General features: G+C 37.1%; 2 protein-coding genes across 3 annotated transcripts in view; both read right to left on the reverse strand.

Moving 5' to 3' along the window:
• Positions 1 to 24,867, reverse strand: part of LOC128263198 (protein Aster-B) — a 58,008-nt gene that overhangs the window by 13,305 nt on the left and 19,836 nt on the right. The window lies entirely within an intron of this gene.
• On the reverse strand, positions 95 to 23,829 carry LOC128263200 (uncharacterized). 2 transcript variants are annotated; one of them, XM_052998027.1, is made up of 9 exons: positions 23,458 to 23,829; positions 21,676 to 22,869; positions 4,569 to 4,781; positions 3,417 to 3,828; positions 3,111 to 3,366; positions 1,865 to 2,509; positions 1,638 to 1,794; positions 1,310 to 1,576; positions 95 to 917 (listed from the first exon to the last, which is right to left on the reverse strand). In XM_052998027.1, the coding sequence occupies exons 2-9, from the start codon at positions 22,557 to 22,559 to the stop codon at positions 722 to 724; spliced, it is 3,030 nt and encodes a 1,009-aa protein (XP_052853987.1). In that variant the 5' UTR covers positions 22,560 to 22,869; positions 23,458 to 23,829; the 3' UTR covers positions 95 to 721. The 2 variants fall into 2 exon arrangements, with proteins under 2 accessions (XP_052853987.1, XP_052853988.1); XM_052998028.1 differs by lacking the exons at positions 21,676 to 22,869; positions 23,458 to 23,829 and having other exon boundaries at positions 99 to 917; positions 4,586 to 4,746.

The following is a 24,867-nucleotide window of genomic DNA, read 5'->3' on the forward strand; positions in this document are numbered from 1 at the left end:
GAATTCGTTGGATTAAGCATAACGAATTTTTTTAGTTCAGCTTACATTTGCATGTATATTTAAATAAGTTTGTTTACATATAATTAGATAATATACATTATGCTTGTGATTTTTCTCATTTAAATTACATAATTGGCTTTTTCCTATCAAGCACAAATAACTTATGCTCTTCATTTAAAACTAATTAAAAAAATAGCATACTAAATCACAGTGTTTTTTCCCAAGCGAAAAAAAATTTGCAATATTCTACAAAAATTACTAGCATTTTCATTTTAAACATATAATAAATGTAGATACATGTGTGCGGATGGTGCTGGATGTGGGGCATAGAGCAGTAAATATTTTCTGGGGGCTTTTAAAACGTACATTAAAACATATAGTTGGCTATTCCTTTCTTTCTCGTGTTTCAGGGGCAAAATAGCAGTAATAACATATAAACGGCTAACAATTAAAATGCATAAAACAAAACAAAAATTAACGTTTACAACAGTTCTCTTGCACTGCCCAACCGCAAATCACATCTAAGCTACAATAGTAGGTATAAGGATTATTGTAGATATAATAGCTAAACATAAATGGTGTGGCTTGAAAGTAAATTGAATCACAAAATTGGCGCAATTTAGCAAGTTTGTTCAGTTGTAGCGGTCTAGCAATGTCTAGCATTAACTAATTACGTATCACTGGTTCGATGTCTGCTCAGATAGATAAATAGCTATGGATATCACGTCTTTTTGGGGCATCGCACATATCGCAACACCGCATAGCCTAGGCAGCGGAATACCAGGAGGAACATCATCAGAATCAGCGTATTCAGCCAGAGCGGTGATGTCGAGTTTTGAGCTTTGAGTATTTCCTCGTATGGAATGAATTCGGTTGACTGCTGTTTGCAAATCTCGTAGCTGCTGGGCGATCCACAACTGCAAAGAGATAACATCAATAACATGAATCATGTTTAACGTTTATTGTGGATAATATTAAATGAAAATTATAAAATTACAGCATTTAAAAATAATTTGTCTTCATTTTGAAAATAAGTATTTTAAAAATTAAAGTTTCAAAAAAAAATTCCTGACAATATCGTTAAAAATTATTAAAATCAACCTGTGCCTTAAACTTGTTTGTAATTTTATTATAAAACTTATCCAATAACACTAAAAAAAATATAATAAAGAAAAATAAATAAATAATACTATAAAATTTTGTGATTGTCCTATCTGAGGACAGATTCTATATAAAAAGTATAAATAGAAATATAAAAAAAAATTTTTTAAATATTAAAAAAAAAACAATATTAAGTCCTTTAGCTCACCCTATAGCAGCACCCTCGCGGAACTCGAGAATCTGCATGTTCTGGTAGGCGTAGTGGATCATGGAGGTGTATCGGATCCAGCTGAGGCCCTCCGGAATGCGGGACGACAGGTAGCCGCCGAATAGCTGAGTGGCCAGCGTGTAAAGGGCACTGAGGGTGATGCTCACGTTCATGTCCATGCAGCAGGCTCCGATGAAGAAGCCCACGCTCTGGGCCACCACCGTGTTGATCAGCAGGAAGATGAGCATAAGGAAGAAGAGCTTTAAGCTATGAAAGTATCATAAATTAGTAACAAAATTCACCCTATTTAGAGAATGACAATACTCACCTAGTGCATCCCAGCATGGGATAGCTAATCATGAGGTAGACCGTGGGCAGGGTGATAACCAGCGGCAGCTCGGCACACATTTTGGCCAGATAATAGGCGGACAGTCTGTAGGCTCCGGAGCGACGTTCCTTGCTCACCACCTCTCGCTCCGAGGGGACTGTAAAATACATAGAATCATATAAGTAATATGATTTTTTAGATGTAATATTTCCAAAAAAAAAACCCACATGAATTGAGGGCCCCGAAGAGGGCGAAGAGCATCCAGTAGGTCTGCGAGAAGAACATCCAGCCCTGGAGGTCGTGGAGGAACTCCTCGGTGCGCGGCAACTGGAACCAAATGGCACCGGCCATCAGGGCCAGGCCAATGGTCTGGAACCAATTCAGCTTGGAGAGCATGCGCGGCTTGGCCTCCTTGAAGTTGCGGCTCGAGAGGACGCAGAACTGGGTGTGAAAGCTGGTGGGATACGACAGCCAGTCGTCGTCTGCCGAGTGTCCTGGCCCACTGCCAGTGGCACTGTACGAATGGCAATCGCTGGAGGCACACGAACTGAAGTTAGACTGCGAATCGGCACCGCACCACACCAGATGCTGGGCCGCCTCCTCATCCTCCTCCACCCGACAGCCACTCGTTGTGTGGTGCAGGTTCTCGTACTGATGGTGGTGGCGGTTGGATTGGTGGTTATAGTAGTTGTTAATAATATCGTCGATCAGTATGCTGTCCACCTGCTTCTTGCCCTTCGCCTCCGAATCGCTGGCCTGGTGCTGATGATGGCTGCTGGTGATGCAGTTGCGATTCAAATAGTTCCCGTGCGATTCCTTGGCGGCTATAAAGAGCTTCTCACGGATATCCGGATGCGACTTCAGTTGCTCCACTGAGAAATAGAGGAAAGCGGTTAGAAACATACACAAAAACACTGTCTCATAAGCTGAGGTACAAAATAAACTGAACTAAATAAAATGAACTCGGATAGATCTAACAAATAAATTGTATTTATATTTTACTTATAATATTTATAATTAATAATATCAATTGATACATATCTGATATCAATTGACGAATTATCAGATGTATAAATGTTACTTAATTCATATAATCTTGTACATTTTCTGTTGTTAATCAACTATCATATTAACTTGTTCTAATCATCAAACATGTTTGATTATTAGCTTTTACGAAATACTATGGAAAAAATTTAAATACAACATGCAGAATTCCTTTGTTTCCTTTTTTCGGTATGGTTTGTTTTATGTTTTTAATGTGTTGCAAAATAAATTATATATTTATACACAAATAAAACGATTTATGGTTAAAAAATGGGTTGAATGATTTTGAAAAGTACCAATCTCCATATAAAAAAATAATACTTCAGAAATAAACGTTAATGTTGTGCTTAGAATGAGCAACATTTACACATTTACATGTAACTAGTATTTAACGAATATCCGAGTCTTCCTGACTTAAGCTTTACTTACGGACAAAATCGGCGGGATTGTAGTGTGGCTTGATGGTGACCCCGATGTCCTCGAAGTGGCGGTATATGTTGTGCACGTCCCCGAAGTAGGCGGTGCGTCCCTGGTGGAGCAGCAGCAGCTTGTCGAACATGTGGAACATCTGGGACGACGGCTGGTGCACGCTGATCACGATGGTCTTCTGCTCGAGCTGCGCGTACCGCTTGAGGACCTTCATCAGCGAGATGGCCGAGTGACTGTCCAGTCCAGAGGTGGGTTCCTGCGAAAGATCATTAGATATTGACTTTTCAGAGTGATCCAATTACTTACATCCAGCAGCATAAGCAGGGGATTTGTGAGCAGTTCGCAGGCAATATTCGCCCGCTTCTTCTCGCCGCCGGAGAGTCCTCGGTTGAGGTAGTCGCCGAACTTGGTCTGCTGACAACAGCCCAGCTCAAGGGCCTCCAGGATGTGGTCCACCTGGCGCATCTTTTCCGCCCGCGGCATCGATTCCGGCAGACGCAGAAGTGCCGTATAGACCACCGTTTCACGGAGCGTCAGTTGCGGAAAGAAGATCTCCTCCTGCAGGACATAGCCGATCCTTCGGCGCCACTTCTTGGTCAGTGGTTCGCGGTTGAGGAAGACGCTGCCGCTGTCAATGTGCCGCTGGCCACTGAGGCAGTCGAGCAGAGTGGTCTTCCCGCTGCCCGAAGGACCCATGATGGCCAGGACCTCGCAGGGACTGCATCACAGGATGGGCGAGAAAATGCAGAATGGCTGAATTGTCGGTTACAGGCTTTCGGTTAGTGCCAATGCTGCCAATTGTATTTACTTGATTTACCACATTTAACCAATGCTAGCCACAACCTCGAGTTCAATCAAAGATAACTTCGAATAAAAATTTTAAATACAAAATTTATTTAAAATTTGTATTCGAAGTTTTATTAATATATTCAATTAAAACTGTACAATGGAACATTATGAATCAGGCATTTTTCCGCAACAAACAATTTAATTAAAGAAAAAGCTAATTTGAAATGAAAATGCTGCTGTGGAACTTAATTTACCAAATACTAATTGCGAATGCATGCTCAATTACAACTTCAAAACAATAATATTCTGCGTCAGACATTAAAATTTTCCTAAAGAAGTGTTAAATTTTAATGGCAACGCGGCCAAATATAGTTATAATTAAAAAGCCACATAATGCGTCACTTTAGTCATTTTTCCGCATAAATGATTAAATTTTAAATAAAATTCAATTGGAAAGGCTCTTCATTTAATTTAATATAACGAAAATTGTAAAGTGACTTAGCTTGAAGCTTGCAACGAACACATTAAAATATCTTTGAAATGGCTTTTAAGTTGATTAACTTTGTTAAAGCTGAAATGTTTTGGCTTAGGAGGAGCAAGTATAGTTGGCAGCACGGCTTTAAGTAGTTATCGTGCCTCTGAGTGCTTTTGTTCAGTTGTTCTTGTTACCTGACAAATCCACTCACATCGGAAAGTATTTGGCGCTCATTGTGCAAAACGTTCAGGTTCTGAAAGGTCAGCTGCAGACTATGTTGCGAATGATTCTGGGAGGGCGGATGCTGATGTGGGTGGTGGCTGTTGCATATATTGATGTTGTGATGATGCTTTTGCGTGTCGAGCGGCGACTTTTCGAAGTGATAAGATAATGAGGCCGGTGAGTTACTGCAAAAGACAAGAAAAGATAAAGTATAGAAAATTAATTAATTTTGTTGCCAAATATGAAAATTTATATATACATATATTTAAACGGGGCATAAAAGATACCAGCTCAGTAAATAGTGCAATCTTCAAAGTTAATTATATTAAGGGACACACATTTGTTCCAGTAACTTTGAATCAAATTTACCAGTCTTGATTGAAAATTTCCCGCACAGACTCCGATGTTTCCTTATCCTTGTCATTTAAATTGTCATATATTTTGTTTGCATTATCACATAACGGAACCCCACAAACCTTTTGTTGATATTCGTGCAAAAGAAAACAAAACAAAAGTCAATGTCCCCACGGGGCTGGCAAAAGTAAAATCAGTGCGACAAAAGTCGGGGGATATGGCAATCAATACAATACAATACAATGCAATACAGTTACTCGGACTCGGTCTTGTTCCCACTGTGTCCACTGTTATCGGCGATATCACATGTGTGGCGGTCGCATTATCACTCACTCAAATACACACTCAAGCGAAAAGAGAGCGCAATGTTCCTCGGCCTGGAAATGGAACTGAGAACTCAAAAGCGGTGCGTGCTCGTAATTCTCTGACGTTACCCAGTATTTGTGCAGCGGGCAGGGGCATATAGGGTTAGAATACTATATGTAACTTATAATCTACAGCATTTTTAACAGGTCTTTTTATTTACTTGAATATTTCATATAAAATATTATATTATACTGTCCCACAAGTCCAAAAGGTTTTTAAAAACACTTAATGACATTATGCGCAAATAGCCCGCTGGAAACCAAGTAAGCCTGACTTTTGAATTTTTCTTTCTCCTTAAAATTTTTAATTTTAAACTTATCCTTAAATTAAAGAAATCTTAAAATATTAATGCAATTGAATGAGAAAATTGGAGTTTTATCTAACCTTCAGGCAAATTTAAAAAAATATCTTATAATGAACATCAAATTATTGATTTAGGGTATTCAGGTTAGAAATTAAAATTAGAAATAGAAATGAAAAAATACTATCACCTGTCTCCAGCTTGAAACTTATTAAGTTTAAATGATGAAGTACAAAATGTTAAGCTTTTTTTGAATTTAATAATTTTGCTTGCCGTCATTTAATGGTCCAAACAAAAGTGTTTTTTAAGTAATGTCGGGTATTTTGGAGTCGGAAAACCCACTGGCGGCCTTCTCACTTGCTTTCTTCTGCCTCCCGACTCTCGGTCAATGCTTCGACTTTACTCCCACAACACACACACAGATAGAGGCACGCACACGCAGACACGGAAACGCACACACAATACAAATATACACAGATACTAAGACGGGGAAGCGGAGTCAATAGCCTCTTGCATGGTGGATTCCACTATTCTATTTTTTTCTCCGCTGCCTGAATGTGTTGTACCTATCAAATTTATTTAAATATTTCTCCCTCGTCAGATGGGCCTTATGAATAGACCGTAGATAACGCCGTTATAGTTATAACATCTATTTCTGGATCATCTATCCATCCATCTGTGCAGGCGGGCCCGGCAGCATCAAATTATTCGACGAAGAGCAGCAAATTTAATTTACAAATTATTCAGAAATGTAAATGTCCGCCGATCGACTCCGGTAGGCGCCGAAAGTAAATAGAGAGTCCGGTCGAGTGCATTGAACCGCTGTCTCTCCGTGAATGCGACGGGGGGGAGCGGTGTTGGAGCGGTAAAGGGACCGTGATAAAGGTAAGGGGGGAGGGGGGACGAGTGGGGGTCAATGCAGTCAGCAGACAACAACGACAAACAAAGCGAGCGCCTCACAGACACACCAGTACCAACCACACACGCACACGCACACGCATTCGTACTCGCACTCGCACAGGCTGCATGCAAAGTATCTGATGAATACATTTTATTTTTTTATGTGCTTTTTCTCCCTGCCATCAGCTGTCCCTCGTCCCTCCGGTCACCAGTTTATCAAAAAAACTAACGTCCGGGTCGGATAGGCAAGCTGAACGACAATAAAGTTAAAAATCGATAACTTACTTAAACTAAATATGTCAACTACACCCAAAAACAGAAATTGACATTGAAGTTGAGTATTTAATTAATACCACGAAAGTAATCAAAACAAATTTGAATTTTCAAATTGTATTTTGTATTATCATTTCTAAAAAGTTAGCAGCAATTTATTAATATATATGTTCTGAAATTATGTATTTTCTTATTTGTCATTTTTTAGCGAAGACATAGAAGACATTTCTATTCATGTCAAATTTGGTTTATTTTGTTTCTAAAGTCTTTTGGTCTACATTGTTTTTTGACTATTTTTAAAAATGTAATTTTTTGTTTACATTTTAACACACGCACTTTCACACTTCCACAAAAGAGCACCGGATAGTTTGCAATTTTATTTTTTTTATTTCTGGGAAAAGAAAAACTTTCGCCTGTGAAGCTATCTTTCCAAGCTATAGTTTGGTCAGGGGATGATGGACGTTGGCCTCTCCACCCACTAAGATAAGTTTTTGCATGGCACCATTTCACCTCAACTGCTAACTATGCACAGAACAACGAATTCGCGGCTCAGCTCACAAGGCACGTGACCTCAGTCTCGGGGTCATTTAACACGAACAGAACGTTTTCTTAATGGTTCACATGGCGGAATCTCCTCCGTAGTCTGAGTAGAAGTAGTATTTGAAGTTAGCTGTTTTTCTATATTCTTCTCCTTCTTCAGTCATCAATTAAACTTTCTTTGGTTTTACTGTTTAAACGACATTTGGGCTGTGTGCCAAAGATCACGTAGACCAACTGTCTAAAACGTCGTCCCTTAAAATTAAATTACAGCATAGAAAATTGGTGTTAGTCTAACAGAAACTTTCGAATTGGAAAACTTTTGTCAGAAACTTAAATTTTACGGATATTCAATTTTCTTAAGCTTTTCTTAATAAAAAGAATAAATCATTTAATGAGGACGAAAACACTCGACCTTAAATTGAATTACCATTTCTTATTTGGTTAGCTATTAATTAGCTTGATTAAATGTGAAATGTGCTTTTTTTTATAAGACACATTCCGAACTTAGGGTAGTGAACTCTAAAATGCATTTCTGCAAGTAAGTAATTAAATAATCATAGTCTAGCAAACAACAAATTGTTTACTTCCAAAAATCTGGCGAAGCCATTAGCCCAGCGGCGACTTCCTCAAAAGTTTCCTCCGAACTTCATAATTTACGTAATTGGCCTGCTGTGACCTCCTCACTTTGGCCAAGAAAGCTTACTTACTGACCAAGTAACCGGCTAACAATTTACCTAACCCACGGCTATGATGCCATTTCTTATTTCTTTTTTCGGCTCTTGATTCAGGCCAGCAACAAAATGGGTAAAAAAAAAAACTAAATCTTGGTTTTCTTTTTTTGGCGTCGCTTTCTTGGGGAACTCTCCTCGAGGAACTGGAACTGGCTTCTTGAATACGCGAAAGGTTATTGACTTTTACAACAAGCAAAACAGACGCCAAAATAAAGCAACAACAGCAACAAGAACAAAATAATATAATTCACACACACGCAAAGTGGGAGAGAGAAAGGTGGAGAAAGAGCAGGATGGAGACAACGCAAAAATTACGTGAAAGTTTGGCATTGCATACCATGCGTGTGAACGTGTATGTGTTTTGTAGCACGCAATCAAAAGAAACATTTTTTAAATTCTTATCTCGTTTTTTGTTGAATTTAATATGGGTTTTGTTGCCCATTGTATTTGTGAACACATTGACCGATATTAAACAAGTTGCCAAATAAAACAGATCGTCGTTGATATTGTTCGGTTGTGTATAAATCGTATAAAGTATAAAAAATTAAAAGGAATACAATATAATAGCAAAAAACATCTTAAGTGCACAAAAGATAATATTTTAAAAATTAAAACAAAATAATCTTTTTAGCTAAGATATTGTATAGCCTTTGATAAAATAAAAATTCAATACATTATATAACATAAAAGTAAAAAAATAAGTAAAATTCCCAAAGCCAAAACATTTTTTTTTAATATTAAACAATTTTTAAAATTCCCTTAAACTCCTATTATAATGGACGCAATTGTTAAAGGGCTGGAAGAGGTCGTTGACGTTGCTTTTGTTTTGCTTATTGATTCGTTTTGTTTTCTGACTTTATAATTTTAATATAAATAGATGAATAGAAAACAAAGTGATTTAAAAAATTGGGTCACCGAATTTGTGCAATTTATTTGATGTTCTGCCTTTAATTAAATTTTTGTTTTTTGCGTTGCCCTGTTTTTTTTTATTTGAACTTCCTAAAACATTTGACAGAAATTCATGATTGTCGCGTCATTGTTTTGTTTCGTAGCTATGACCACGCTTAATTGAGTTTTTATTTGCGTGCTGTGCGTTTGGCTTTGCTTCTTTCTTCGTGCGCCTCCTGCTCCTTCCCCTTCTCCATCGCATCATCCTCGTCTTCGACTTGTTTTATTTTCTTTTTTGGCGTGTTACTGACCCAATTCTTTTGGCTGTATTTTATTTTCGTTTTGTTCTGGTTGCGGGTCTTCTTTGACTGAATTTTATTTGATTTTTTCCTTGGTCATTTTTGTTTGATTTGTTATTTATTGCTGGCTTAATTTGTGGTCCCTAGCCAGGGGAACTATTCAAATTTTTTAAGCATTTTTTGTTTTGCTGTTTTGACAAATGTGCCAAGGCTTTTCGGGTTTCTAAGTCGGGACTGGAATTGCAAAACGGCCATCGGGGAAATGCAGGTCAGACGAAAGAGAGTGGCAAGATCGGCAACTGACGGCAGAACAGCATGTCGTATACGTAATTTATGCATGCATATCATGCATATTGATATCAAGTATCCGCGCAAATACCAGTTTCTCAAAGTTCTCTCTCCTTTTCCGCAATGCCGTGTGGGTGTTTCGGCTTCTTAGTTATTTATTTATTTATCTTCTCGTTTAATTGAATTGGAAAGGTGGCAGGGGGAGGAGAGATAAGAGGACCGCGATAGAAAGCAGAACCCCAACTGAACCAAACAACTTTCAGAGTTGACCAACTTTGGCAGGGGCCAACTTAAGCCCAGCCTTTGGACTACTCTCACATCCTAGAATTCGAAAGGATCATATTGAAATGGACTCTCAAAAGTATGCTAAATTCAGGAATTTTATATATATTACACTGTGGACGGCCGTCCACGTAGCCGCAGTATATATATAAGTTACCACAAACTTTTATTGGTTAAAGTTTGGCAAGCCCATTTTAAGCATCAACAGAATGAACAAATACTCTTAGTACAAAAAATCTTACTCTTAGTACAAATACTTAGTTTGGCAACATATGCTATGAGAAACTTCAAAACATTTAAATAGTTTTTTGAAGCAATAAAGTTCAGTCGATGGCTGGTCATGGCTCAAATGTTCCGTTTTACACTGACTCAACCAAAAATTACAATATACATAAAGATTTGGTATTTTCCAAGAAAAGGATTGCACTGAAAGTCTTAAAGTGCATTGAATACCATAAATAGTTAACGTAACTGGCCAGCGATTAAAATACATTTTAGGTAAATATCAAGAAAAAGTAATGTGTCTTACAGCAACTCTACAACTTACCCCAACCAGTTGACCTTTCATAGCCCACCCAACGACCCGAGAGCGACGTTACGTAATATTTCTGGGCGTCGTAATTGAAATGTGGGGTCAAAACCATTCCGGGTCGGCCAGCATAAAGGGGGGTGGAGAGGCAAACAAAGCCAAGTCGAGTCAAGTGGCACTTATAACACTCAAGTTGAAGGGGGGGTTGGGGGTGATGTTTATCTCATGCCACTTGGGGGCAGGAAGCAAATATCGCGCATACGACATGTGTTCGCCGCACGCTTTTTGTTTGCCAGGCTGCTAGTCTGCCAGCCAGCCATTCAGCCAACTAGTGAGTGTTTTCAAGCGTCGTCGGTTCAAGTTGCAATAAAGATTCAAAACGCAGATGAAATGGTGGCTGTGTCGTGACTTTTCAAGCGAGATATATGGCAAATGAAACAAGAAAGCGCTTTCTTCTTTCGGACTGGGCTTGGGCTGCCTCTATAGCCTCATCCACTGCGGTTTCACGAACTTTCACGTCATTGTGTGGTAATTAGCTGAGCTGGGAATTATGCTTCCTAGTTGGCAATTGATTGGCATCCATCTGGGGCGTCTCCATCAGCACACCTCCCCTTCTCAACTCCTCAGCTCCTCAGCTCCTCATCTCCTCTCCCGCGATCACTGGATCTGGAGATGTGTATAATTTAGCATATTAATTGACACAGTTTCTAGTGTTTCTTTCTTTGCCTTTCTGCAGCTCTCTGGCTCACGCACTTTCTCTCGATGCTTCAAGAAACTTTATGAACTATGTAAAAATTATAAAAATGTTGTTGAAATTGCATTGCGACAAAAACAAAAAAAAAATGTCACAAGAAAGCAGCCGCAAAGTGAAAGAAAATACTAAATGCAATTTATTAGCTGAAAGTGTCACTGCAATTGGGTCAGCGCAATCACCTGAGAATTCCAATCCACACCTGTCTGTTTGGCCAAGTCCGAGCGGCAATTGCATCACCTCATTTAACAGCTAAAACGCCAATATATAGACGTAGATAAAACAAAGCACAAAAACCCAGAGTGTGAATTAGTTGGGCAAATATTGAACGTGCAGTTGAGTGCTGTTTCTGTTGTCATTGCCAAAAAGGAAATAGCCTGCGGAAAATCACAATGTAATTTGGATTTTCGCATATTTATTGAACTTAATTAAATTGCTAATATGATTCTATGAGCTGGTTTGGTGTTACCTGACATATAATTAAACCATTAAAAAGCTTTCGACTTTATTTTGTACACCATCAACTAAGCTGGTAATTGTAAGGTTTTCTCACTTTGCAACAGATTACAAATAAAAGTGCTGGTAAAACATTTCATTACATTTTAACCTTAAAATTTCAAATTAATAGCTATTTATTGGTTTATTAAAAACAATTTAATAACTCACAATTTAAACGAATGAAACAGGTGTACCTACCTATTATAAAAAGGGAATTTAATTTTAATTTCCATTTCACCGAACAAGCAAATCGGATAAATTCACCTTGTGAACCCAGTTAATCGGTTTTAAAAAATCAATATTAGGGTTTCGAGTATGATTTTCGCAGTTTTCACAGTTCAATTCCATTTGCATTTTTACAATTTGAAAATCGGAGAGAGAGAAGGCATAAGTTGCTGCAGAATCGACGTAGTGAGGCGATAATCACCCCTCGTATGTGTGAGTAAATACCTGACGACACAACCCACACCAGAGGAAAATTGAGAAAAGAAAACCGAGTGAAACTGAGGAAAAAGTCGACACAAAAATGTCTTTGACTGCGGAAAATGAGGCAGCGAAATGTCGTAAACAATGCACCCGGCGAAAGGTGGAGAAAAGTATAAAATGTATCTGCAACTTTGTACACACAGTTTGTAAATTCAGCTGGTTCCCCCATAAATAAGATATATTTCGTGGCCTTGCAGCTGTCAAAAAATATATCTCGTTGGCATAGTATCGTCATCTGACAGCTAAGCATCCCAATCCAATTTGAGCCAATTTTCTCTAGGCAGACAAGAAAATTAAGTGAGCATTGAACTTTTGTTGTCCGAAATTGGCTTGTCCAAATTTTCATTCATTCCAATAATATTTCATTTAAGGTAGTTTAGACTCCTCAACCCATTTATGAAAGCTAGCTCTCAATAAGGAAATATGCTTAAATTGGTATTTAGTAATTTTACATTTTTTTTGCTAAAAAAAAAACACATTTAAATAATTTAAGATCCTCCAAAATACTTTGAATTTAGTGAAAACCTAAGCTTATTAAAGTAAGCACATAAATTAAGGTTTAAATTTTGAGAAATGTAGGTACTAAAGGCGTGGTCCCTTTTTATTACGTTCCAAATATGATTTTAATGCCTGTTATTACAGTCGTTGAGCTTGTTTCGTTCGCCCATTTACGGTAAATAGCCTAATTACAGTATGGTCTAGTACGCCCTCTGCCCCCTCATTGTACTCGTAATTTTTGGGCGTAGTTGCTAAAATTACATGGTACAAACCGACTAATGACTTAACCCAATTATGGGAAAACTTTGCGCACTATTTTATTATATTGGTATGACTCTTTGCGGAAGTCTATGATTAAATTAACCTTGTTGCACGGACAAATTGGTTTACTTGTTTTCAACAAGTTTGTAATAATTTGCAATTTGCATAATTTGTTGTGTTAACAAAGAGAACAAAAATGTAAACAAATAAAGGGATTTGCCACCTGATTTCTTTCAAAATATGGTTAAAAAGGACAAATAAACTAAATTAAAGCATTACACATTTTTTATATTTGACTGTCTCAAATAAATTATTTTCTGTGCAAATCATTTTGGAATGTTTAAGACATATTTTAAGATTTGCATAGTCATCTTTAAATATCGTTTCTTTTTTTTATAAAAAATACAACATTTTTACAGTTTGGAACTTTTTTAATAAGAAGTGAATAAGAAAAGGATAGAAGTATAATATCATCAGAAATCCTGATTTCATTATATATTCCTTGATCGTTGTCTGGTGTTAATAAAAATCCCTGAATAATTGCAAATAGCCGGGCCCAGAAGAATAAGTACGAGATGCCAAGAACGATGAAAAAGCGAAAAAGAAGAAGGAAAATAAAGAGGAGAGAGGAGCAGGATCAATGAAATAGAATAAAGAAATGTGAAATAAAATGCAACAACGTAAACACAAAACCACAAATTGCAGGGCAAAGCGAAGGCGAAAAACAAACAAACAAACAAACAAACAAACAAGCAAATGGTGAGGGAGGGAGAAAGACGGGAGAAGAGAGAGGAGAGTGAAGAGAGGAGAGAAGTGGCGAGAAGCACAAATTAAAACAACAACAAAATTGTGAAGGAAGAAGCAGCACACATAAAACGTGCGAATGGCGCCCAACGTCGACGCCGACAGCGACGCAGGCCATTGAACCTGCGAGTGGAGCTCAGAATTGGCGAAAGTGAAGACCCACTGCCGCAAGCGGAAGCGAGATGAATGCGGTGTGCGAGCGAGATAGACAAGGCACGATCTTTATAGTCGTTGTTTTTATTGTTGCTGCTTCGATGACGCAGTCGACAGATAACAACAAAAATAACAATGAAAGAAACGAGGTCTAAAATGTAATAATGCTTTTTTTGATACCCTATAAATCAGACCTTTACACAAAAACAGTTCTATACAATTATAAATATTTTAAAAGTTACAAAAGAAATCACATATTTGCCTAAAAATAGCTTTTTACCAGCTTGCCAGAAATGTAAAATAAATTGTCCTTCTATTCGTATCTGAGAAGTTTAGATCTACAAATACTTGCTAAATTCTTACTTACTCGTCCGTCCATTTACTTCAATATTTGTAAATTTACAATAACCTCAGCGAGGGTATTTAAACAAAGAGTGATGATGGTGCAGAAACAAGAAGACACGATTAGAAGAAGTGGATGGCAATGGAAGGCTGTTGATGCCGCAACTCGAAGCTCCAGAAGAATTCGAGAGGAAGACGGGGCTCAGCACTGAGAAAGAGACACACTGACTGAGTAACTGAGTGACTGACTCTGGGATCTGGGCATCTTCTGCTTCATCATCATTAAGTTGATCATCATTGGGATCGGCTTTAATGCAGGCGCTTCTTGGAAGTCAACCCGACCACCGAAAATAAAAGAGAGACTCGAACTCGAAACGGCTTAAAAGCGAAAGAACCCGAGAAATTCTGAAATTCTTGATCGCATCGCGCACACGCAACATGCGAGCGAAAGAGACGGGCGATGGGGGGCAATTTGTTTAAAATGTAGGTCTATGGGTTTCACGAAATCCTCTATGGGGCACCGGCGTCCCTTGGCAACAGAACAAGAAAAAGAATGAAAAAGAGGGGGTTTAAGTGTTTTTTGACTTTTCTTCCATTATTTGGCCAAAAGTTTTGTTCTCGCAGCAAGCCGGCCGCAATTCCACTTAAGACAATTGGTATCACCAACAAAATTTAAATATTGAATTTAAATATGAAATAAATTAATTAAATAAATTATAAATAAAAAAGTTGTACCAAAGCCTCTCTAGAAAATCTAAAATTATAAAAGTTATGTCTTATTTCTCAAATTATTTAGTTAAACAAATAGTTTTCGTATCTGATTCTATTCAATGTTTAATGTTAAAAAAATTGAAAACTGTGTTATTTCTTACAAACGTTTCTTTTCTTCGGCATTTATGCGAAAACAAGCGCCGTCATTTAGTTAACTAAGCAAAAGCCAAAATGCAACTCATAAACTTGGAGATTTGATGTTGAAGCGCCTTAAAAGCAGTTCCCTTGCATCCAGTTTATTGTGTTATTTTTGTATTATTTGTTTTGGCCTAATGTCATTACACAAAACGAATTCAAAGCGAAGCAAGCAAAAAAAAAAGTGAACCGCAGCAATTTGTTTTATGGCGTGGCGTCCGGCTTATGCATTTGCCATTTTATTGCTATGTCTGATTTTTATTGGAGTTTTTTTGTGAGGGAATGCTGGTCAGTCGGGCCAAAAGGATAGTTAGTCGAAATGTTTTATGTGCGTGTTATGCAACAGTTTGTAGTTTTCAAGCCCCAGTTTTGTGCGGCAATAATTTAATGTCTGAAACGCCAATTTTTACAAGCAAGAATAACTCAGGAATTGATCAAAAGATTTTGGGTGAACAACTTCAATTCAAAATAAAAAAATCGATGCATTTTATCAAAATAAAAACATTTTATATAATAATCAATTGGTATAAATAAAATAAAATTGAGCCTTACTTTTTTCCTTTCACGAATTTTTAGTAAAATTTTATAATAAATAAATTTTCCTTTTTATTAAAATAATTATTACTATCGTAGAATTTGACGCTTTAGAAAACTTTATTCATGAAATGAAATAAGGTTACAAAAGTTAAATAAAAATGGGATTTAATTACATCGAGCTCTGTTGACATTCGTTGTCATACCAACTGCAATTTTTAAATTAGTTCTCAAAAGCCACGTGGGGCAGCCGCAAAAATGCAACCAAACAAAACAATAAACTAACGAAATGTGCTGTAATCAGTGAGGTGAGGGTTCAAGAACGTTCATTTGGTATGAACTTGTAAAGGTCATTAAATGTTTGCCATAGAAATGAATGCACCCGACAACAACTATAATTTGAGCTCTTAAAAGCCGGCAAAAATAAATTAACGCCAGAAAAAAAAACCATTGCAACCGCAATTTAAACTAATTTACAACTACAGCGACGCCAACAACAACAAGAAACGACAACAATGGCAATGACCATAATTTATTTTTGAATTAGTTTTTATTTGTTTGCTAAGCAAAAGCCGCAGCGACAACAACAATAAAAACTACAACATATGCAACTTCCAACCACAGACTTTGTCAACTGAACAGTGTGCTGCATAAGGTTGAAAAATAAAAGTCAGAACATAATATGTTCTTGATCGTTCAAGAAATACTAAATATAAATATAGGAATCTGAAAGGAATAGTTTAAGGTGTAAGCAAATCAAGAAAATAGTCAATATTTTTAGAACAAAAGTAAACTCATAAATGTTGAAGGAAAATAAACTCTGTTCAATTTTTTGATCACTTATTTAAATCGAAAAACAAACATACAATTGTGTTTATCCCGTTCTTAAAAGCCTTTGGTAGAAAAAACAAATAACTCGTTTTTAAAAGAACTATTTCTCTTGAACTTGATGTGACTGGATTCGAATCCTATTAATGTCCACTATTTATCAATGCTTTTTTCAAATATGGTCCTTTAAAAAGAAAAAGATCTTATTTTTAAGATGCCATTGACCGTCTTCTAAGCTCAATGATTTTGTGAGAGGCTAAAAAAGTTGTTTAAATTTTGTAAGGACTTTATTTGCGTTGTGAAACAGTGTGCAGAGCTGTCGCCGCCGTTGGTCTTCGGTTTCAGTGGCTGTGACTGTGACAGTGACAGTTGTCAAAGAGCGACGTTGGCCTCCATTGCAGCGGCTGCACCTCTGCTAGCCCCCTCTCTTTCTACATATCTATATACGTCTCTTTCTGTCCACCACCCAGGGTTGCTCCTCTTTCTTCCACCCACTGCCACTCCAATTCCTATTGCCATTCCCGATCCAACAGCATATTCTACACCGCCCGTCACTCATCGTCACCCCCACACACGTGTCTCCCGCTTCGCTCCATCTCTTTCTTGCGGAACAGCCCCGTCTTTTTCACACACATCGTGTTATTGACACTGTACGCCTAACGGCAGATAAAACCCAAACAGGGCAAACAGCCCACAATGTATGCAACCGTACCAAACAGAACTGAACTTAGACGGGGAACAAACGGAGGCACCCAGCTGCGACTCTATTTAATTTTCTATTCTAGATTAAATTATAATAAATTGCAATTTTTCTGCCTTATTTACTCTTTTTTTCGTCGGATTTTTTGCCCTGCATTGCGCCATGCGTTTTCCTGTTTCGGTCGTCTGGCAATTTGTTTTGCCATGTCTGGTTGGGGGAATTTCTAGATTACAATTTGGAACCATATGCATCTTGGCGCCCACGCTTGCAAAATATTTTGAAGTGACACTAAAGTAAATTACAGGACAGATGATAACAAATATATTGTCAACCTGTCATAGTCATAGAATACCTTCTTTCTAATCAAATTCCTTATTAATCTAAACCTTTAATAAAATGTTTGGTTTTCCATTCATGGTAATAATATTCACAACATAAAACATTTCTGATAAGGATCGATAACCCAGCTTAAAAAAATAAATTAAAGGCAAATATGTCTTTGCACTTGCAATAAATTTGGGGCAGCAAACAGTAGAGTTGCAAACACCAACTTCTGGAAAATTTGGAAAAAATAGACAGAAAACTATTTTTTTTAATTTCCTGAAATTTAAATTTAAACTTTTTTTAAATGGTAAACAAAGTAACGGGTATCTAATATTCGAGTCACTCAACTGTAGCTTTCCTTCTTGTCTTTAACTCAAATATTGCTCACAAAGGCTTTTGACATGGAAATAGGTAGAATAGAAAAAGTGTAAACAATAGATTCGAAGTAAAGCTAAAGGAGCAGAAAGCAAATAGGGCCTCCCCATTCCGGAGAAAAAGCTTTTGTTATACCCATTTAAACAGCCAGCTGCACCCTTTTTACCTGTCCCAAGAAACTATTTTCATCTCTGGTCTGGTCTAGCCTTCAATCCTTTAACGATACCTGAGAAGCCAGAGCTTAAATAAAGGTTCGCATCTAATGTTCTCCCTAATAAAATCAAACCCAACCCAAATTTAGCAACTGCGCCATTTGGAGTTGCCTGCATTTGGCGCGCCCTAAGATTTCTCTCTATATTTATGTATGTGTTTGTTATCATATTAAAACTTGACCTACATACGAGTTTAATAACCGGTTTATCCAAAACTGTTCGTTGGTCTTGCCAAAAGTTGACCAACTTTGCTATACATTTGATCCTGAAGGGTTCTAAATTAACTAAAACTATACTTTTTAATAAGTTATTTCAAATTGTAAAATAAAGGTTAAGAAACTTTAAGTTTCTTCTATTCCACAAAACAAACTTATAATATGAAAATAATAAAATCATATTTGGAAATCATAAAATATTTTATATAAAATATATAAAAAACACATTTACTTCAAAGAAATTTTTGTAGGAGTCGCACCCAAAATAAACTTTGCTAGCATTTCTCTGAGTTTGTCTAAATGATTTACAAGTTTTACATTACACAATTGAATTGAGTTTCGATCCATGACCCTCACTCTTTATTTTTACAGCTCAATCGCTTTGTTGTTTGAAATCTTAGAAGGAAAAAATCTGAACTACGTCTGCAGCCTCCTCAGTTTAGATTTGTTTGTGTTATAATGATCGGCCGCCTTATGGTTTGCTCTACTCTACTTTCGAGTATTTCCAATAAAACTCGCCACAAGCAACATAGGCTAAATAAATAGTTGAAAAACAGATTTGGGAATGGTTTATGTTTGGCAAAGTTCAACAAACTTTAATGGAACATTGAGAGCTTCAAAATGTGAGCCACACATAGAAAATTTAAATGGGGATTTGTTCTTCTTTGGGTTGCCGCTCTGAAGTTTCCTTGGAACATGTTGTCCAAACAAATGAAGTTATGTTTTTCAGTTTTTCCACATTTATTTTGTTATTTGATGATTAGGTTATCGAAATCAATGGAAGATAATTGGATGTATTATATTTGGAAATGAAAAACCTATTGACGTTTTTGAAAAATATGTCATAGATAGATTTTACAATTAGAAACCGAAAATATCGTTTTCAATTTTTAAATAATAATAATAGCTTCGGAACATTTAATGATTTTTTTAAACCATTAAATAGAGTCAATTAAGTTTATATGATATTTATACTAATGTTGATAACCATAAATTAAAGAAATTAAACATATGTAAATACAATTTTCAAAAATTCTACAACTAAATAATTGAAATTAGTCAGCAAGTCCATAAGATTGCAGCTTAAAAAAATCAGTGTGCAACATTGTGCTGTCGCCGTGGATGCTCTTATTTTTGCTTTTATTTGTTTTTTTTTTTTTGGTTACTGCCAAAACGAGCATCGATTCCATCCTCTGCCGTTGTTGCTGCTGCCGCAACTAAAACTGGGTCAACTCTGAACCAATTTCAGGCAAAATTGCGACAACAGCCACATCAACAGCAACCAACGACTGCCGCAGCAAACACACAATAATAATCGCAAGAGCCACGGCGAAAATAAAACGTGCCACCAGATAAAGGCAAACAGCGAAAAAAGATGCAGAAAATAAAATGCATTTAAATTGCACTTCGGTTAAAAGAAGCGAACGGCAAACAAGGAAAAAATAAATACAGATCTTGGATTTGCATTCTTGAACAGTGAGGGCAGGAAAATAAAAAGAAAAGTGCCACTAAGAGTGCACTCTGAATCGCATAATAATTGAAAAATTTATGTTAAATGCACATAATGAAGCTTGCACTCGACAGCCATCGACCGACCCAACAATGTTCTCATTGTAATTTAATTTACTTAATTTGCCAACACAAAATTGAGACTCGGCATTAACCCAAAGTCTGTCGTGCAATCAGTCAGTCGGTTCAGCCAGAGTGACAAACGAATTAAAATAAATAATTGTATCTGCTGGCCAACTCAGTTTTAGCCACAGCCTAGAAAGAAACACCACCGCCTGACTTGATTCGAGAATTGCAACAGATCGCAATGCAATTGAAACAATGGCAATGATTATGTTGATTTTCACAGCGTATTTGCACTATCGCCAAACTTTAGTGTAGCCACCTGCAAAGGGCAGCGAAAAATAATTGCGCAACTGAATTTAAGTTAATTACACTAAATTATTTGAGGCTATATTTGCTAGGCTGCAAAACAATTCAAGAAAGGAGCTGAAATGCAAAGTGAATAGAGCAATGCAATGTTAATATATTCGACTGAACTCTAAAATATTTACATGTTTATCGAATCTGTAGGTTTATTCACTAACTAAAGCCTGCTAACGAACACCAAACACAAATTTGCCTTAGGTATTTTCTTAAACTCCCTCAGCCGAAAAGTAGTTGCATCCATTATGCCTAAATTTCATTATCCTAGTAAATCAAGCGTTCTTGCACATATTTGTAACAAGCTTGCGATGCGGAAATGTTAAGTTTAGCAGCTGCTGGCTTTAATTAATAAATTATAGGCCAGTTCAACCAGGATTTAGCAAGCGTATGCTTAATCCCCTTTTAAATGCAACAAAGTCGGAGGAAGTAGCTACAAAACTGCAATAACGAGCAGCTCCCATCCAAAACCTGCTCCTTCAAGAGAACTCAGTTCTCTAAAAACAGTGCGAAAGTGCATGAGTTCTCTGTTACTCCAACTTTTTTTTTGGTCTTTTTTCCATGTGAGCGTGTGACTTCTTTATGTCCCCGTGCAAGATGTAACCCAATTTTAACAGACGAAAATGCAGTTTTGACCTGTTTTTTCATTTTCGGCTAAGGAAGGGGTTGGAAGGATGCCATCTGGAGTGAGATTTGTTTAACCAGATGCTGCAGTCGTTTACATTCATCGAAGGGGATATCCCCTGGTCCCCTTACAAGTCGAATGATACCCTAGTTAATCCCAGGATGTTTGACTTTAATAAAAGCCTATAGAACGAGTTTTTGCGCCGATGGGTCATCAATTTAAAATGACTAAAAAGTTGAAGCTTGAATTACACTGCAACCAAAAAAGTCTTTGGAAAATAAAAACCAAAATAACTGGCAGTGAACCGATATTTGAATGAGATTTTTAGGAGTATAATTTTCTTTTTTTAACTCTTTAAAAACAAGCTGTTCAATAAGTTTAAGGTAAAAAAAAAGGTAAACTCGTTTAAGTCTTTCGGTTTATCTAATAAAAATTAAATTAAAAATTAATTTAAAAATGAAATATATTTTTATTATCAATCAACTCCGAATGCAAATAAATTTCAACATGGTTTCAACTCGTCTTCAATTGGATCAATTCAGTAACGACTGATAATAAAACTTGTATACGACTACTGTGCAATAGAAAATGAATTCTTTATTGAGCTTTAAACAGTAGGAGTAATTTGTTCCCGCTTAAACTGTATAAATCGGGCCCCAACTCACTGTCAACCGATTGCAACCGGTTTTTAACTTTACAAAGTTTCCATGAGAACCAAGAGTTAGAAAGAGCCTGATCTACCCTTGGATTGCCTCCACTTTCCCCTCCTTATTAAGACGAACTCTGCATGCAATCAGCGCAGACAAAAAAAAAGAATACAGCGTTGGATTTATGTAGGTACGAGCTGTGCTCTGAAATTGGGTCACCGTTGATTGAACACTCACCTTTTGGCATCAACTAAAATGCTTTTGCCCATATTGGCCAGGCCATTGGATGACGTTAGATTATCCGAACTTGGTATCGTCGTCTGTGATGTGTGCGTAAATTCTGAGGATGTTGAGCTGGAAGATGACGACGATGATGACGATGATGATGCAGAAGAGTCGCTGGCTGCCATCGATATTGCTGCCGCTGCTGCTGTTGCTGTTGCTGCATCCGATGTTGCTGGTGGGGCAGTGGTTGCTGCCAATGCTGCCGGCTCCACTTCGATTTGGAGGCGACAATCGGCAACTATTTTGGCCAGATTGCGGCGGCTGGCACTCACCAACGGTACCTGCTCCGTTGCCTCGTTGTCATTGTCCGATGATCCCATATCGACTGTCTCAACACTTTCCACGATCATCAAATTCATTGGCATTTTTTCGTAATGAGTCGCCGGTGTTGCTGCTGCTACTGCTGCTGCTGCTGCTTCACACTTTGCCTTTTTCTTGGCTCTCAGTTCCTCGGGTTCCTTTGGAATTTTTTGAATTTTTGCCAACTTGCGAGGAGCAACACAAGCGGCAGCAACTGCAACTGTTTCCTGTTTAGCTGGTAGTGTTGCTGCTTGTGTTGTTGATGGTGTTGCTGCTGCTACTTTTAATGACTCCTCTACAACTTGTTCAGCTGCTCCTGCTGTTGTTGACGATGCCGTCGAGTTTATTAACAACGAAGTAGCCGTGTTCGTTGTTGCTGTTGCTGTTGAATTTATAATTGCCGGCTGTTGTTGCTGCTGCTGCTGATGTTGCTGCTGATGTTGCTGCTGGGTTGCTAGCGCTGCGGCTCCACCTTCTGGTATGATTGTTGCAAAAATTTGTTCGCCAAATATGAAAAAATCCTTGGAAATAATCATTATCACCTTTTTGTGAACGCTTTAGCACGGTGTTGTTGCTGTTGCCGCCACAGTTTAAATATACGTACGTGTGTATTTGGTGGATTTTAAATGTAAATCTTGTTTAAATAAGTATATATACGCGTGTGTATATAACTTTTTGTTCGCCTGGTGCCTGCACTCGCCTTAAACACGTTTCCTTTATTTTAATGCATTAAACATATTTCGTGGCTGTTGGGTCTTGGGTTTTTGGGGATTTCTTTAAAATTTCATAATTCCCTGGCTTTGTCTGGCTCCTTTTTTTCTTTTTTCCTCTCGAATTTATGGCAGACTGTAATACAATAAAAACAGAAAAGAGTAGAGGGATAATTAATACGATTGCCAGTAGATATATATTTTTAAAGGAAATTAAAACAAAAAAGCCTATCTATGAAACTGTTGAATTGATTTCAGATAATTTTTCTTTGGACAAAGTAAGAATTGACTTCACATTTTTTTATACAAAAACCGTCTGTCGGTTAGACGATCATAATATCGCACCAAATAATTCACTTCAAATTAAGCTCCACTCAACAAGTTCTCCAATTCTAAAACTCCAATTATATTCAAACTTTAAAAATGTTTCCCTAGACTTTGCGGCGTCTGCTCAAAATTGTTTATTCCTTTTGGCATTTTGACTTGACAAATTTTCCAACAATTTCCTTTATGCACTGCCGCCGAAACAGAAAAAGATAATGAAACAGAATCGGGGAGAATCAGGGAGACAAATCGAAGGCAAGTCACATAGCGAATTTTGTTATATTTGTCAATTAGCCCGCGCGAAACAAAGCACCAGAGCAAAACGTCAGATTTCATTTTGTGTAACTTCAATGTATTTGAATAAAATATAAAGTAAAAGCAAGCAACCAAAACAACGCACCCAGAAAGCGGCGGAACGTATTAAAATTCTTCGTTTCCTTCTCGGATATGATATTTAAAATCGTCAGCACTTTTTTTGCAACTCAAATTATTATTATTTTTTTTGTTTTATTCATTAAACATATGTAGGTTTTTTGTAAACATATTTGATAACACACGAGTTAACTTTTTTTTTTTGGGAGTGGGGGAGTAACAGGGGGATTTTTGTGTAAAGCCGAACCGAAAAGACGGACAGATCGAACGAATGGAGAAACACGCAGAAACGTAAAACGATGGAAGAACACGACGAAAACCGGAGAGCTATAGATTCAGCTATAGGCAATCCACACACGGCGCGCTTGAGCATTGAAAAAAAACATCCAACGGCGCCCGATTTCGATCTCGAACTGATCGCTAAACCGCTCCAAACACCGCTGCTTCTGCCGGCGTCGCTGCCCCCATGAATGACATTCATTCTCATTCTCTCTCGCTCGTTCGCGCTCTCCCTCTCCCGCTCTCAACGCCTACGATCCGCACGTGCGTGTGCCGATTGCACCAAAAACAATTTTGAAAAAAAGAAAAAATGTCAACCTTAAATAAAATTTTTTTATGTTATTAATGGTTGAAAAATTTGTGTTTCCTTAAAATTAACTATTTACACATTTAATGTACACGTAAGTACTTTTGTTTTAATATATTGATCTTGAATCTAAGAATAACTTAATCTCAAAGTATTGAATTCTAGTTCAAAGATGATTTAGATTAACCCCGAGGTGACTTTATAAGACTACTGCATATCTTATTAAAGAGCCTTTCCAACCAAATTCTTTTATTTGGCTCGAGGGCGAAAGTTGAGAGAAGCCAGTTTTTGTTACAAAAATTTTTATACATTGGAAAAAAGGCTAGGGAACGGCATACTGCAAACATTTTTCCTTGTTTTTCTTCTTTTACCTCAATTTATATCTTTGTTTATTTTTCATCAGCTTTTAGGTACAGCTTGTGTACAAGTAAATTTCACATGACTACAGGATTTTGGATTTCTTGATACATAGCTGTAAATAATAAGTAATAAATAATATTAATCTTATTTAAATTCTAAAAAAAGAAAATTTACAAATTATTATATTAAAATTAAAATTTAGTTAAAATATTATCTAATTTTTTTTAGTGTGCTCTCTCCGCAGCTTCTTTTGCTCTCTCTCTCTCTCTTTATATTACATGAATGTTAAGTTATCATCGCTAACATTGTGTTACAAATGTTATTGGCTTACAGCATGATCATTTCACCTGCTTCTCTCAACAATTCGTGTTAAGGCCATGTTATCAGCCACAGCTGCTCTGATAACACTTCTTAATAAGTAACTAAAAAAAAAAGTTGGTGAGTTGCTGGTCTCGAATTTCGACTTGGACATATAAATTTAAGGTCTTGATT

This window comes from Drosophila gunungcola, unplaced genomic scaffold (assembly GCF_025200985.1).
Source record: "Drosophila gunungcola strain Sukarami unplaced genomic scaffold, Dgunungcola_SK_2 000001F, whole genome shotgun sequence".
NCBI classification, from domain to species: domain Eukaryota; kingdom Metazoa; phylum Arthropoda; class Insecta; order Diptera; family Drosophilidae; genus Drosophila; species Drosophila gunungcola.

Excerpts from the sequence above, each read along its gene's own strand:
- LOC128263200 (XM_052998027.1), bottom strand. The coding sequence starts at position 22,559 with ATGATTATTTCCAAGGATTTTTTCATATTTGGCGAACAAATTTTTGCA. Across the intron at positions 4,782-21,675 it reads ATTTTAGTTGATGCCAAAAG|TAACTCACCGGCCTCATTAT; the intron begins GTGAGTGTTCAA and ends TGTCTTTTGCAG. Across the intron at positions 2,510-3,110 it reads CAATCCCGCCGATTTTGTCC|TGGAGCAACTGAAGTCGCAT; the intron begins GTAAGTAAAGCT and ends TCTATTTCTCAG.